Source organism: Lemur catta, chromosome 20, assembly GCF_020740605.2.
Source record: "Lemur catta isolate mLemCat1 chromosome 20, mLemCat1.pri, whole genome shotgun sequence".
NCBI classification, from domain to species: Eukaryota; Metazoa; Chordata; class Mammalia; order Primates; family Lemuridae; genus Lemur; species Lemur catta.
Window position 1 is genome coordinate 12,398,249 of NC_059147.1, and position 16,127 is coordinate 12,414,375.

Consider the following 16,127-nt stretch of genomic DNA (forward strand, 5'->3'; position numbering starts at 1 on the left):
CTATTGTCTCTGCAGACTTTATCAATGTAGTTGTGAATCAGATATATGGTACCAGTGTCCATTTTCCATGAACTTGATGGGGCAATATAATCTCCTGGGCTTAAAATGCCAGGGCAGGACTACATCAGACATCTAAAAGGCTTGTACTTGGACCTGGGACTTAGTTTTATCCAACATGCCATCCCTGTGTCCAACGATTCCCCAAATGCCACCAGAGAGAAAGAGCAACCTTGAGAGGCATCTGATGATCTGCAGTGGGTTTCACACCATGCCCCTGGGCAGTCTTGCTGGGGCCTGAGGCCCAAGGAAGTCCTAAAAGCTAGTTTGTGACTTCTCTGATTGAGGCTCATCCATGGCCTGTGGGTCCACGGAGTTTAGACCCTTGGCTGTGATGGTAATGAGAGCAATAACAAAAGCCATCATCAGGACTGCACCATGCACCTTAGAAACTCCCTAGAATAATAACAGTCCCTATCATCACTTCCACTTTCCACAGGAGGAATCTTGTACTCACAGAAATTCTGGAACTTGCCAAAAGTCCAAAGAGGTACAGGTATGATTCCAAAGCAAGTGCTCTTAGCCTATCTTTGACCATTGGTTTTCCCTGCTCTGTCCCAGACATAGGGCTGGGCCATGACATAGCTCAGAGCACTCCAGGAGGCCCGACTTGCTGACAACCCGTAGGGCAATAGTTCCCAAGCTTTAGCGTGCATCAGAGCCACTCGGAAAGCTTGTCAAAATATAGGCACCTGGCCCTCACCCCAAGGAATTCTGAGTCAGTAGGTGAGAGGTACAGCCCCATCATCTCTTCACTTTTCAGACCATCCCGGGTGATACTCAAACATGTGGCCCAGACCCCTGCTTAAGGCAAAAGCATTGCCCTAGTGGTTTCCCCTGAGTTGTAGCTTAGGGGTAAGAACTGTCCCCCTTTTCCAATATAGGCTCTGAATACTTAACTGTCTACTTCTTTTGCCCCCTGTGGAATAAAGTCAAGTGCACTAGAACCAGTAATAGACTTGGCAATGTGTCCTAGGCTCTCTTTAATTATCAGTGAGTCTGACACATCTCTGGGCTTGGTAGTTCTTGTAAATTCTGCTTTCCCAGCCTGGACAGCACTGCTCACCTTGTGATCAGGGCTCAAAGGACACAGGGAACAACCAAAGTCTTAGGTGCCAAGATTTAGTGGAACAGTTAAACCAGAAAGCTACAAGCCTGTGGTCTGTATGCTGCCTCTTGCTAGTCTTCCTAAATTCACTGGGTAGGCATTTCCATCACCACGGAGGGGGTACTAGCCATCCTAAAACATTTATTTGGTATTCGTGGCATTGGATGCACAGATGATCTCTAAAGACTCAGCATGCAGCCCTGGTAAAAGTGTAGCAACAGAAGGAGTAACATTCAAGTAGAGACAAGAACCTGTGTTAATATTAGGTCAGTCAGACAAATACAGGTGTTTCTGAAAAACTGTATTAGGCTTTAACTTATCTCATTTTGAGACAGCTTTAAAAGTGGAGCCTAAAAAGATTGAAAAGCCTTCCAGACAACACAGTTACGAACGCCTGCCGTGGCGAGGCAGAGGTATGGAAAAGCCCAGGGTAAGCAGGAGTGAGCTGTGGGGTTCAGATGGTGTGTGAGTGGAGGTGGGGGGTGTCACAGTACTGACTGTGATTTTATGACTGCATCACACACCGTGGTGCACTGCTTCAGAGTGTCCTTCACCTGTGTCATGTCCCAGCTCTGTGTGGACTCTGCCCAACTTCAGATAGGGGCAATGTAACAGCTCCTGCCTCCCATCTGGCCTGGCCTGACAGCTTCCCACCTCCTGCCAAAGGGCTTCCTTGTTGACTCTGTAGAGGAGCCCCATCCATGCACGCATAGCCCAAAGGGGCAAGGGAAGGAAAGCCTCTTGGGCAATCACTTGGCCAATGGCAGATGGGAATGAGTGGATAAATTCTTCCTTCTTCTCCCCACCCCACAACCTGGGGGGGCAGTCTTCTCAGGGGCAGCGTCCTACAAACCTATCGATCAGTTGCACTTGGAGCTGGCCAGCGTAACAGTGCAGCCTCACGTGGCTTCCCCTTCTTGCTTGCTTCACTCCCCTTCTCCTTCACCCCAGCTCCCTGGAATTTGCCTCCCCAATACAATGTGAATGTATACACTGTCTGCGTTACAGGGTACCCAGTTAAGTTCTTAAATTCCAATACCCAACTCTTACATTCCTGTTTCAGCTGCTAGTAGGTGAGGCAATGTAAACAAGTTGGTATAAGATTACTTAATGACACAAGTCAAAGTACTCGCCTTGCAGGAGGAACAGCTGAATCCTTTGTCAGTTTAAAGAGAATCACCCGAATGCTCAGAGTTGGCCTGGAAGCAGCAGGGCAATACAGGTTTGAGAAAGAGCACTAGGACTCGTTACTGAACTCAACTCAGTGGCAGGAATTTCACAATGCGTTGTATAGTGTTTCTCTGTTGGAATTGTCACCCATCTTGACAAGGATCCTGATTCTCAAGGATGTGAATTAGCATCATTTGGGTGGTGGGAAGGCAGGCTGGCTTGGGGGTTAAACGACCTACTGTTAAGTTCTGAATTCACCAGCTTCCACCTATGTGACACTCGCCTGTGGGCACACCATTTAACCTCTCTAAGTTTTAGTTTTATTATCTCAAAAATGAATGTTTTAGCAGGACTACCATCATATTGTGATGTGCACAACAAATAATCAAACATAATCCACATGGCTCACTTGAATTACACATGGCTCCTTTGAATTACAACAGTAGCACAGCTAATTGAAATATTCAGACAATACATAAGTAGAGAAAATAAAAAGTAAACATCTCTCCCTTCCTCCTCAAGGTAATTAATGCTGACAATTTGGTGTGCATCCTTCCAGTCCTTTTTTCTACATGGATACAAAGATATGCACATGTGTAGTGCATTTGTTTTTTAAGTAAAATTAATATCATGAAGTTTTATAACTTGTTTACCTGGCAATACACAAGGGAGACCTTTCTATACCAGAATAGCTGCATCTACCTTATTCTTTTGAGAACATGCAGAGTAGTCCATTATATGGATACAACTTCATTTATTAACCCAGCTCTGTCCAACATATCTCTCTGCGATGACAGAGATGTCCTGTATCTGCACTGCTTGACACAGTAGCCACCAGCCACAAGTGGCTATTCAGCAATTGAAATTTGTCTGCTGCAACTGAGAGACAGAATTTTTAATTTTCTTTAATTTGATTACATGAAATTTAAACATAAACAGTCACATGTGGCTGGTGGCTACTGCATTACTGCAGATTTAACAAGTCCCCTAATTGAAGGGCATACATTAGTTGTTCCTAAATTGTTTCTATTAAATATTCTAATGTGATGCACATCTGTGTGTGTGTGTATGTGATAGAATATCTGAGTGCTAGCTCATTATTCCCTAATTGAGATTTTCCTCAATAATTTGTGTTCTCTACTAATAATAAACCAGGTTCCTACAATCCGTAATTCCTTACTGACAGAACAAAAGATCAGCTCGTATATTTGGAAACTAGCCTTAAGGCATGGAGCTTCGCAGATGCATGCAGCATCGTCTTTGGAGTTGCGCCGTTGCCCCACAGCAGCCCAAGAGGCATGGGCCGTCTAGAAGGTGCTAATGCTGACAGCCAGGCTTTCTGCAAGGAGACACCTGCATTAATCCCCCACTTGGGAAGAGTGTCTGCTGGTTGCCTGGCATGAGAACAAGCTGGCGACAACCTCTTTCCTCAGTGTTCACAATAATGTGCCGTTAATAGCGCTCATATTAAAGCAGGACAAGCAATATTTTAGTCTGTTTCTTAATGTCCCTTGATTACCCATTCCTATCTTTTCCTGCCCATCCCCAGAAAAGCATAAATAGAGGTTTGGCTGCACTTCACGTAATCAGGCTGTGATCAGAGCTAATCTGTCTCGGTGGATGGTGCGTGTGTCCTCAGGACTATCTCTCATTACAACACGGCGAGGGGAGAGCTTGACGCCAACCTCGCTGGGTCAGCATGAACCATGCGCTGATGCTGGATCCGGATCACAGGAGGCAAAGGAAATGGACAGCTGCATCCCTCTGGCAGGAGACTCTACACCAGCCCCTGGGCAACAATCACTCACTCAACAAACAGCCCCCTTCCCTCACAGAGACCGGCCTGCTTTGAAGTGGCCACCCCCGTGTTCCTGGGAGGTGGGTATTTGGTTTGTTTTTATGACTTCTTCAATGAACTTAATAGATTTTTTTTCCAGAATATTATGGGGCTATAAACATTTTGGTTACATATAATGTCTTTGCCTCGCCCAAGCCAGGGCTACAAGCGTGCCCTTCTCCCATACAGGTTTTTTTTAAAAAAAAACTTAATGAGTGTTAAATTCTAAACAGTTAGATCCTTCCAAAAGCTCTTTTCGTCTTTGTTTATATCCACATATATTTTACTTTTATTTCCAGAACAAAATTGTACCAGCATCAACAGACCTCTAAATAAAAGAAGGGAAAACAAAATCACCCGTGACGCTGAAAGCCCTACAAATCAAACTGTTTTCATTTTTCTGTGCTCCCTTTCTGTCTTTGTTCATGTGTATACATAATTTATGTCTGAAGCTGCTCTGGTGTCTCTGGTTCCAGGTATGCAGCGAATGGGATTTAATAGAACTCAACCATCCGGCAGATTTTCTTCTGGGCCCTAGGTCTTATTTTTTCCACTTTGCCCCTGGCCTCTAACCATTTCTGTCCTGCCAAGGCATGCTCTGAATTTGATCCCTGTGCCTCTGTTGGATTGCTCCTGAATTGACAGACTTCCGCCAACTGGTGCTCCCTCTTGGATTTCCCCATACCGGCAAGCACAGGAATGCCCATGCTGGGTGATTTCAGTAGGAGGCTGTTATAATTGGTGGCTCCTCTGCCATATTGGGTTGGTAAACATTTTAAATACAACCCTTGTCTGCCCTGATATAACTCAGGTTTGATACACAACTTCCATGCTCCCCAAGTTTGATTGTTCTACTTGCATCTATCTGACCCATGTTTATCTTCAGCTTCCTAATCCTAGACAAACCAGGATGCTCAATCCATTGAGGTTCCCTGGCCCCTGTGATTTCTGGGTCACCTTTTTTTCTCCCCTCCCTTTTCTCAGTAGCTTCCTCCGAAACCCAGAACCTCAGCAAAGCTAGTTGCAACCTATAGAATAAATGCAATCTTACTTTCTGCTTTTTAAAATTTGCATGGTTTTCCCAGTGCTGCTATATAAGCCTCCAAGTTACAATTTGTTTTGATTTTCTACTGGATGGATGTGCCACAACTTCTAACTATTCCTCTAAGGCGGTTGTTCTCAGTGCAGAGTGACTTGCCCCTGCCTTCCCAGGAGGCACTGGACAGTGTCTAGAGACATTTTGGTTTTCATGAGGGAGAGGTTCTAATGGCATTTAGAGGGTAGAGGCCAGGCATGCTTCTGGACATCCTACCATGAACAGGACAGCCTCCACCACAACCATCTGGCCCCAAATGGCAACAGTGCCATGGTGGAGAAACCCTGCCCTACCATGTAACATCCAGAATTTCTTGGGTTTTCTCTCATGACATTTTCTTTTTTTTTTTTTTGAGACAGTCTCACTCTGTTGCCTGGGCTAGAGTGCCATGGTGTCAGCCTAGCTCACAGCAACCTCAAACTCCTGGGCTCAAGCAATCCTCCTGCCTCAGCCTCCCAAGTAGCTGGGAGTACAGACGCACACCACCATGCCTGGCTAATTTTTTCTATATATATTTTTAGTTGTCCAGCCAATTTCTTTCTTATTTTTTTTAGTAGAGACAGGGTTTAACTCTTGCTCAGGCTGGTCTCGACCTCCTGAGCTCAAACGATCCGCCCACCTCAGCCTCCCAGAGTGCTAGGATTACCAGCATGAGCCACCGTGCCTGGCCTCTGTCATGACATTTTCACTAGTCCTTAAGTCCATTTTACTCACCACTGTATCCCTGTGCCTTGCACAGTACCTGACCTGAGGTGGGTTCTTGTGGACATGATGTTTCATTTCTTTGGGATTATTTCTTTAGGAGAAATTCCTAATAGAGGAGTTATGTTCATGCATATAGTTTTTACATGCTTGCAACAGTGAGTATGTATTCTTTTCTGTTACTAGATTAACATTACTTTTATTTGGGAATGGACTACACGCTGCTATTGTTAATGACTGTCATAAGTGCACGCAGCCGGCACCTAAACCCAAACTAATGTCTGTGCTTCTGTAGCCTTGCTTCTGCCATTCCCCTCTCAGTGGCAAGGCCATCTTTCCAATATCGTGACTGTGCTGATTCATGCCTGGTTATGTTTCTACCTTTGAGGTGATTTCCATGAGGCTGGTGGTGAACATTCTTACTCCAGTAAACAGGGAGAGAGAGGGGTAGTGGAATTCAGGCCACATAGAGAACTAATGCCATCTAGATGTCAAGCTCAGGTGATAATAAATCTTTGAAGAAGTTGTAGTAACTCTTGGGAGCCATCAGCGACCAAGCACGTATTTTCCTCTAGCATCATTTTCTGTAAAATGGGGATCATAACATCTATTCCACATCCCTGGTGGCCTCTGTGCTCACAGCTTCTGTGAACTGAGCCTGGGATGATGCCCAGGAGGGTAGAGGCAGCATGTGACAATGGAGAATGCTTTGGGGACTATGCTCAAAATGGTCCAAGAAAATACACCCCCTTGGGAACTTTCTTTAGTGCTATTTCATCTGAATATGAAGTACATAATCAAAGCAGAATTACAGAATTCTCCACATAGACATGAAAAAGGGAAAAATTTCCTCCATGTGCTTTCTTTTATTGAGTATCTACTTTTTCCCAGGCACTGAGAATACAAAGAGAAACGAAACACACTGAGCACACATTCAAATGGAGAGAGGTAGTCATGCCTCACACCATGTGCTGGGGAGGGTGTTACACTCTTTAGGTGTGATTTAATCCACACAACCATCCTTTGGGATCAGTACTATCTAACATAATTTCTCTGTGGAAATTGAGGCACAGAGATGTTAAATCATTTGCCCAAGTTCATACATCTAGTAAGCAATATAGGTGGAATTTATACTCTGGTAACCTGACTCCAGTCTTAGCCACTGAGCTACCTTCTCTCTTGAGACAGGTATGGAAAGAAGTAAGTATATTAAAATTCTACCAAGATGGGATTTATCACAGGAATCTAAGGCTTGTTCAACATTTGGAATCAATTAATGTTATCCATCACATCAACAAAGAACAAAAATCACAGGAAAAAAGAACAAAAATCACATGATCATATCAATAGATGCAGAAATGAGCTATCAAGCCATCATGAAAAGACATGGAGGAAACTTAGATGCATATATCCAAGTGAAAGAAGCCAATCTCAAAAGGCTACATACTGTATAATCCTAACTATATGACATTCCGGAAAAGGGAAAACTATAGAAAGAGCCAAAAGGTCATTGGTTGCCAGGGGCAGGGGGAAGGAAGGGGTGAATAGGCAAAGCACAGAGGATTTTTAGGGCAGTGAAGCTATTCTGTGTGATAATATAATGGTGGATACATGACATTATACATCTGTCCAAACTCATAGAATATAGAGTGAACCCTAAAGTGAAGTTGGAGTGATAATGATGTGCCAATGTAGGGTCATTGATTATAACAGATGTACCATTCTGGTGTGGACTATTGATAGTGGACGAGGCTGTGCACGTGTAGGAGCTGAGGGTATTTGGGAAATCCCTGTACTTTCCATTCAATTTAGCTGTGAACCTAAAACTGCTTTCAAAAATAAAGTCTGTTTAAAAATTGAAAAAAAAAATGTGCAATCAGGTAAAAACCTGTCTTCCTCTCCAGCCTCTCATCTCGTCGCCACTGTCAACACACACACACACACACACACTGGCAAACACACATCCAGACACGTGCACACAACATTCAAATGCAACCAGGTGCACTCTCACCTCTTTAAGCCACCCTGAGCCAGCTGGCACTCTCTCTCCACACTATACCTTTGAACTTCTGATTTCTCTGCTTAGAATCCCCCCACTCCAACCCCATATTGCCAGCTTTGTCTGATTATCTCCAACATGGTGTTCAGTCCCAGCTCAGATGTCATCTTTTTGCTGCTCACTCCGTCTGAGCCAGGTGCATAAGTCTGTCTCTCCCACTGTCCTGAGATATGCCAAGGGTTAAAGGTGTGTCTAGGTGTCCCCAGCCCGCATACTTAAAGTGCTTGAGGAGTGAGCTATTATTACCTGAAGGCATCCTGTTTCCACTACTTCCTATCTGGGGGACCTTGCCTGCTCTAAGTCTCAGTTTCTCCATTGTTAAAATGGGAAATAATAATAATAACAGCAACATCTATTTCATTTGGTTGTTGTGAGGACTGAGCAAGTTAATATATGTAAAATTAATGTATGTAAACAAGAAAAAACAGACTGTGGAGGAAGTAAGCTTCTGCAGGCTTCTAAATTGCTTTGGCTTCCTCTGCTGCACATAGCAACAAATGCTGTCACTGCTTTGCCCTCCAACCCCCCCAACCCCCCCCTGCCAATGATTCTCCATCACTCTCAGAATAGCATGCACCCTCCCCATACCTAAATCTGCCTCCCTGAGCTCATCTCCTACTCTCGGTCCAGACACGGCGGTCACCTTGCTATTTCCTGCTTTAGAAAGACTTTACACTTACTCTTTGCTCTTCCCTGCATTTTCTTCCCACTCCAGACCCACAGGGCTGTCTCCTCTACCTCAGGCAGGTCTCAGCTGAAATGTCTCCTCTCCAGGGCACCTCCCTTAACTCCCCACTCTTACTGAAAGGAACACCCTCATCTCACTTTATCCCTTCAAGGCACTTGCTTTATTTATTTATTTATTTAGCAGAACTTATTACTAATGTTTTTTGTTTGTTTTGTTTTTTTTTTTTACTGTTTGGCTCTCCCACTAGAATGAAAGCTCCATGAAGGCAGAGATTTGGTTGTGTCCACTGCTATTGTCCTGGTGCTTAGAAACATACCTGGCAAATAGTGGGCACTCAATAAATATGTCAAATTATTGAATGAATGTATGAACAGATGAATCCCCTGCTATGATGGGAAAGGGAGGGATATTATCTTGGGCTTCTTTTAGACCTCTCCCCCGATTCTTGAAACACTCTGTAACCCAGAGCCGAGAGAGTGACTAAGAGCATGAGCTTTGGGGCCACCAGCTCCACGGCGTATCAGCTACGTGGCTGTGGGCCGCAGCTACTTCACCAGTACAACGGATGCAGTCACAGCATCCACTCAGTGCTGTCGGGATGAGTAAATGAAGTGATACGAGGAAAGCACTTAGCACAAGGCCAGGCACATGCAGTTGTTAGATGCTTGCCATGTTTAATATTATAGTCTGAGAGCCTATTCTCATGCTTTCTGCATCCCCCTTTTCTGAATATGAAAAGAACCATATTTAAATTCATGATTCCTCTTTTAATGGTGCAGCATTCATATCTTTACCCACAGCCCCTTCCCCTGAGGACGTCTCCCCCAAATAAAGGTTGTCAAACATTTTAAATGTTATTAAATTGTCCAGAAAATGGGAATGCCCAAAGCAGAGAGCCAGTCAATCAGGATTATTTGAGAGCTTCAAAAAGACAGAAGGAAACCATTATTAGGTTTAAGAATATTGTGTTGCCTCTCCCACACAGCCTTTATCTAAATCTTCATTTAATTGGCAGCCTTCAGCACTGTCAGAATTGCATTCTGAGAACCAGGAGAAGTTTTCAAACATTCACACAGTGTTACATGTTTGCCTCAAAACTACTCAAGGGGAAAGAACGAGCCTCTCTGCACGAGATTTGGGGAACGCCCTACCACTGACGCTCCAAGGGCTAGGAAACTGACCTGGAGTCAAACAGGAAACCAACATCACCAAGTAAACTTGAGCCAAACACACCGTCTTGAGGTCTGAGGTAGAGCTGCTGTCTCCCCAGACTCTGCGGGTGACTCCTTGAGGGCCCTTCTATCTCTGTGTCCTCAGAATCTCCCCCACTGGCTGGTGCATTGTGGACATGACATAGATGTTTTTGGAATGACTAATGAGGATCTTTGTGGTTTTATGTAATAAGGGGAATCCTCTCCCAGGCCCAAGTGTTTCCATCTGAGCAGTTCCAACCAGAGGCTGGGCTGGAAGAAACCTACCAATTTCTCTCTGGCCCTCCCCCTACCACCCCATACTGTTTATTATCACGTCTCCTCAGTTGTATCCTATCTCATGATCTCTGAGGTATCCATCCCCCCCTCTCTTCCCTTAGTGCCTTCAGTATGGTCTTCATCCTTCCTCTCTGGAACTATTGCAAAAGACACCTAAATGTCTCCCATCCTGCACCCCTGTGCAGACACAAGCAGGCTGACTGTTGGAAAATCCAGACTTGACAGAGTCACTCTGCTGCTGAAAAATCCCTCCTGTTTCCTGCTGCCTTCAGGGCAAAGTCCAAGTTCCTCAGTGTGACATCTTGTTCCTTAAACCAGTCCAGCCCCTTCCCTGCAGCTCCCTTTCACCCCCACAGCCCTGCACCTTGGGCTCCAGCCACACAAGCAACTCACAGCTCTCCCAAGTACGAACTGCCAGCTCTCTCCACTCCACGCCTTTCTTCCTGCTGCTGGCCTTGTGCAAGCACATCTGGTCCCATTTTCTGACCTGACCACCTAATTCCTATTGGTCTTTGGGGGCCCAGTTCAAACATCACTTTCCCCAGAAAGCCTTCCTCAGTCTCCCTCTGTGCTCTCCCCCCAAGCAGGGCCATTCTTCTCTGTGCTCCTAAAGCTCCTGACGCCCAGGACACTTTATTTTTCATTTATATTATATTAAGGCACTACGGAAAGTGTACAAAATCTCAAGTATACATACAGCACAGGGTTTTCCACAAGGTGTCATGTAACCAGTACTGAAATCAAAAAAGAAGATTAGCAGGTCCCCAGAAGCCCCACCCCACCCCGTGCCTTCTTTACAACCACTTGGGAAAACTGTCCCATGGCAGCTGTCAAAGGAGAACTACCAAATAGTTCTCCAAAGTGGTTGTACTCCTGAGCCCACTCACGCTGCATGGATAATGTTGACTGTCTCGTCTGTTTTTCCTTCTGAATTATAAGATCCCAGGGTCACCTGTTATCCTGAGCTTCTATCACAGAATCATCATATGCATGTATGAATGAGTTAATGAATGAGAAGGGCAATGAACGTACACTCTTGGTCTAGGCAACGGTTTTGAATTTCTTCTGATTAGTGCTTTGTCAAAAGTGCTTCTCTCATTTGGAACCCACAGTCAGAGAATGATTCTGGATTCCCATCAGAACTCATAAAAGACCAAATGTCCTCTAGAGACTGTCAGAGGAAAAATAAAAGGGCTCTAAAGGTCATCTGTTTTAATCAGAAAAACCAGAATTCTAGGTAATGAAAGCTGGTTAAATTGATTTGACAGCCAACCTCAGCAGCAACTGCAGCTTCCAGCATCTTTCTAGATTGGTTCATTTTCCAAGATCTGTGATTTTTAAATGAGGAGTAGGATCAAAGGTCAACCCTACCCCCTGGAGCACAAGCTAAGTATGGGCTGTAATCACATCACAGAGAGAACTTCAAAAGCTTGTGGTGCAGTTACAGCAACCACCTGTCTATCTTCAAACCAGATGAATGGCTTTCTGATGCCGTCAATCAGGAAAGAAGATGTATAAAGAGCAGCCGATCCTTATTTAACCAACCTCTCCTCATCTTGTCATGCAAGAATACAAAGCACAGGCACACACCTGGCTCAGGTGGGAAGGAGGACTGGTGAAAACTGCCAGAAGACCTGTTATTTCCCCATAACCTTTCAGAATCTGGGGTTTCACCCATGGCAGCCCAGAATGACAAATCAATAGTGCTTTTTCAACGCACGAGACTCTCCAGGGAAATGGAGATCCAGCTCTACAATTTGATATCCCCATTCCAGAACCTAAATCTTGCCCATGCTAGTGATGTCAGCATGTTCCAAGAACTTTGCTTTGATGACTGTGACTGACAGAGGAAGGCAAGCAACAATAGGTTGGCCCGGCAAGTTGTTTCTTTCAAAATGAAAATTGAAACTGGTGGCTCCAAATTGTTCTTCTGATTGGAGAAAACTGGTCCTTCCTGAGTTCTCAGTCACGTCTGATCTTCCCCCCAGCTTTACCCTTGACTGAGCCAGTCAGATCACATTTCTAGCAGCCTGTCCAACCCCCAGCACCAATAACACATCCTAAATCCTAAGATCCAAAGACAGAATCACCCTCTTCCTGTCCCACTGGGAAATCACTTGGCATCGTTTCTCCTACTAAAGGCACTGACGTGGAGAAACGCTTATAGCAGAGAAAAAACCTGGAGGGTAGAATGGGAAGCTGTAAGCTCCAGCTCTACTCCCTACAACTACCGATGTGGCTTTGTTCCAATGGCTTACCCTCTCTGAGCCTCAGTCTCCTCATCTGTAAAGCGGGAAAGCAATACTTTCCTAATAAGGTTAGCACAAGGGTTGAGACAATCCACAATAAAACTCTTTTCTCAGGACCTAAAGAATTTAATGAATATATACCATCAATATACTTTCCCAATAAAACCACAATAGTCAGGAGACATGGATTTGAATCTGCCAATTCTGCCAGTTGTTTGCTGAAGAAGAAAGGTCCCTCTGGTTTTTTTTTTTTTAACTTCAAAATGTCCCCCCTGCCTCCTGAGGGTTGAGTGACGTCAGTGAAGATGGTGTACATGAGCATGCCCCGTAGACTGTGAACGCCTCAGCTATAAGATGAAGTTAATCTTATTCAGAGGCTTGAATTAGATACAGTGTGTGTGAGTACTTAGCTGGCTGCCTGACACATATATGGTGCTCAATAAATGGTAGTTATTTCTTTTTTTTTATTTCTGAATTAATTGCTTTTTATGTCTTGTTTGCTGATTCAGAGATTTTTATGAAAAAATGGAAGTATCATAAACAGAAAGAACAATACAATAAACAGTCATATACTAATCATTCAGAACTAACATATGTAAATATTGACATATTTGCTTCCAATCTGCACCTTTTGTTTTAAATGAAACAACGCATCACAAACAGAGCTGAAGGACCCCCACTCCACTTTCAGATCTGTTCAAGGTAATCTGCACGTTGGCACCCGTGACTATTTATATAATATTCTAATAGATATACCTTATTCTTTCCCCACTTCCCAGAAACAGGGCCTCATTCTCTCAGCCAGGCTGGAGTGCAGTGGCACAATCATAGCTCACTGCAGCCTTGAATTGCTGAGCTCAAGCAATCCTCCTGCCTCAGCCTCCCGAGAAGATGGGACCTCAGGTGCACACACCACATCTGGCTAATTATTTCTTAACTTAATTATTAGAATGCCATTAAACTAATAATAATGAGAACACAAATGATGATGCTTCTTCTTAGTCTCACCACCAAAGAAAATTAGATAAAGTTCTATCCTTGGAGGGACAAGGTCAAGCTGACATGGCTCCCTCAGTCCCCTCCTGCCAGCAGGGGTAGGTGTCTAATAGGAGTGCTTTGACAACTCCCCTCCCCTCCCAGCAAAACCATGCAACAGGTAGAGACCAGCTGCCAGATAAGACTCATTAACACAAAAAGAGAAAGCCCACTCTAACCTGGCAAATTTCACACCCCAATTTCATCTGTCTCTGCTATTTACTTTTTACCTTTCCAACTTAAAATGCTTTCCACCCTACTCTACTGGGCCTCCAACCAGCCTGAACTAGTTCTTGTACAGACTCCAGCCTTAGAGGGTACCTCTGCTGCCTGGTACACCAGATTGATTTTTACACGATGCAAAATCAATCCTGGGTGTGCAATTTCTCTGGTGGCTCGGCCTCCAGCTTGGGAGAGAATGCTTCCTCGGCAGGCTACACAATCGCCAAGGGCAGGAGGCAGCAGGCTGAGCATGGACGCAGCTTTCTGGAAGCCAGGGTGAGAGTGGCAGGGGATGTGGGAGGAGAGCCGACCAGAGAAAGGTGTTAAGTGAAACTTCATCCCAACAGTGGAACATTTGGGGGCCCAGTGAATCCTGAGCCAAAATAGAACAGGGTAGGGGTTTCACTCAGCAAGGCTAAGTGGCTGAGTTAATAAGACTTTTAGGATTCCTCATGCCAAGTCTGCGGTGTGCAGGCTTCTCCAAGCATCAGTTGTAAGAGCATGAAACTTTCTGGAATGGAGAAAGGGCACTGAGTTCACAGAGCTTGCTGGGATCTGATGGATCTCATCTGCCTCCTCCAGATCTTCCAAGTCCTCACTACCTTGCTCCCCAGCCACTCTTCAGTGCCTGCTAAACACCTTCCAACTTTGCTTTAATGATCAGCCTCTGTTTATTAACTCTTTCATCAAAAAGGGAAAGAAATGTGCAACCTAACATACCTCATTTATTGTGATTGCAGAAGGTTACTTTTTAACTAACAAAGCTACGTTTAGTATCTTGCACAAAATGTATTTCCTCCTAAAGGTTTCCTCCTGAAAAATGGGAGAGCTGCCATAGGTAGTGCGGTCTTGAGGCTCCAGCTGTACTTTCTCAGGGTAGATTCCTTAAGTGACTGAGCCTCAGTTTCTTAATCTATAGCTTGGCACTGTTTTCCAGAAAATGGTATTTATGGTGATGACTAAGGCAACAAGAGCCCTGCTTGGTTTCAACTTAGAGTGTGCCCGGCACTGCATTAAGCAGATTCTATGCTTCAGTTCCTCTTCCTAAGAAGCCCATGAGATAGGGGTTATTGCTTTCCTTCTATTTTACAGATGAGGGGTATGAGGCAAAGAAAGACATAGGATTTGCCCAAGGTCACAGGGCAATGGAGTTGAGAATCAATCAAACCCAGGCCGTCATGTGTCCTTGTCAACCAGTAATTACTTTTCCTTTTTCCATTTCTTCTTACCCTCCTCTCCCTTCCTTTCCTTTTCTTTCTTACACAGTCCCTTATTCCTAACGTTGGATCTATTCCTTAGGCTCACAGCTGTTTTTAAGCTTGTACATGCCATGGTCTGACCAGTCATTTCATAGCCTCCCCAATTCCCACAATGTCCTGACCCCTTCGCCCCTCATGTACTTAAGCCCATTTCTCAGTATTTGACTGGAATGGCCTTCTTAACGTGACTGCTCCTTTTTGTTGAATCTAGAGGTTTCCCCCATTCCCTTCCTTTTTTACTGCCTAAGAGTATCTGGAACTTCCTTCCTGAAATTTCCTCTTTTCTACATTAACATTACAACACACTGAATTCCTTTCCCCTTATGTAGCTACCCATCCATTCATCCATCCATCCATCCATCTTTTTGTCCATCCACCTCCATTCATCCATCTATCATCCATCATTCATGCTTCTATCACTCCAGTTCATTTAACAACGATCTTAGCTCAGGTCCTCCGTGACCTTGGACAAGTGGCTTTAATTCTCTAAACTTCTATCATCTCACTTGTGAAACAGGAATATTAAAAGTATAGCATATAGGATTGCTGTTAGGTTTAAATAAAAGAACAGATTTAAAGAAATTTGGCTCAAAGAGGTGCTTAATGTATATATATTTGTTCCATTGCTCATTTTCTCCCACTCAATCAACCTTAAAATCTTGGAATTATTTCTGGTGTTTTTCTCTTTCTTTCTCATCATGCTATTCACTACCAATCCTCTAAAATTGGTCCTTTCCTTTCCATATGCCCAATGAACTCCCTTATTAGCTTGCGAGCTGGACTTCTTGCCTTGGGTCTTTCCTGATCCAATTCATCTTCCACATTGCCCCCAGATTAATTTTTCTGAAATATCATTTTCCTTTATGTTATTCCCTTCTTCAAAACCTCCACTGAATCTCTGTCACCTATTTTTTAGAAGTCTTTTTCTTCTTTTGTTTTCTCAAGTTTCTTATATTTTTCATTATAAATGTAATACAAGCACATCAATGGAGATTTGTAAACTAGAGAGAAAACATCACTCAGAATCCCATTACATGAACACAACTGCAGTTAGGCTTTTGATACATTCCTTTCAGACCTCCCTCCCCCTTTCCTATAGATAGACATTTGTTTTCCTTAGAAGGAATCCTACCATGCATACAATCTCCTCCTACT

At 44.1% G+C, this 16,127-nt stretch overlaps 1 protein-coding gene across 5 annotated transcripts in view; it reads right to left on the reverse strand.

The window, feature by feature from the left end:
• Positions 1 to 16,127, reverse strand: part of CDH13 (cadherin 13) — a 964,660-nt gene that overhangs the window by 931,939 nt on the left and 16,594 nt on the right. Inside the window, exon 3 of one of the 5 annotated variants that reach the window (XM_045534027.1) lies at positions 3,855 to 3,860. The exons of the other annotated variants lie outside the window; for them this stretch is intronic. Coding sequence (XP_045389983.1) covers positions 3,855 to 3,860 — 6 coding nt within the window. The remainder of the gene's footprint in view (positions 1 to 3,854; positions 3,861 to 16,127) is intronic. 5 annotated transcript variants of the gene reach the window in all.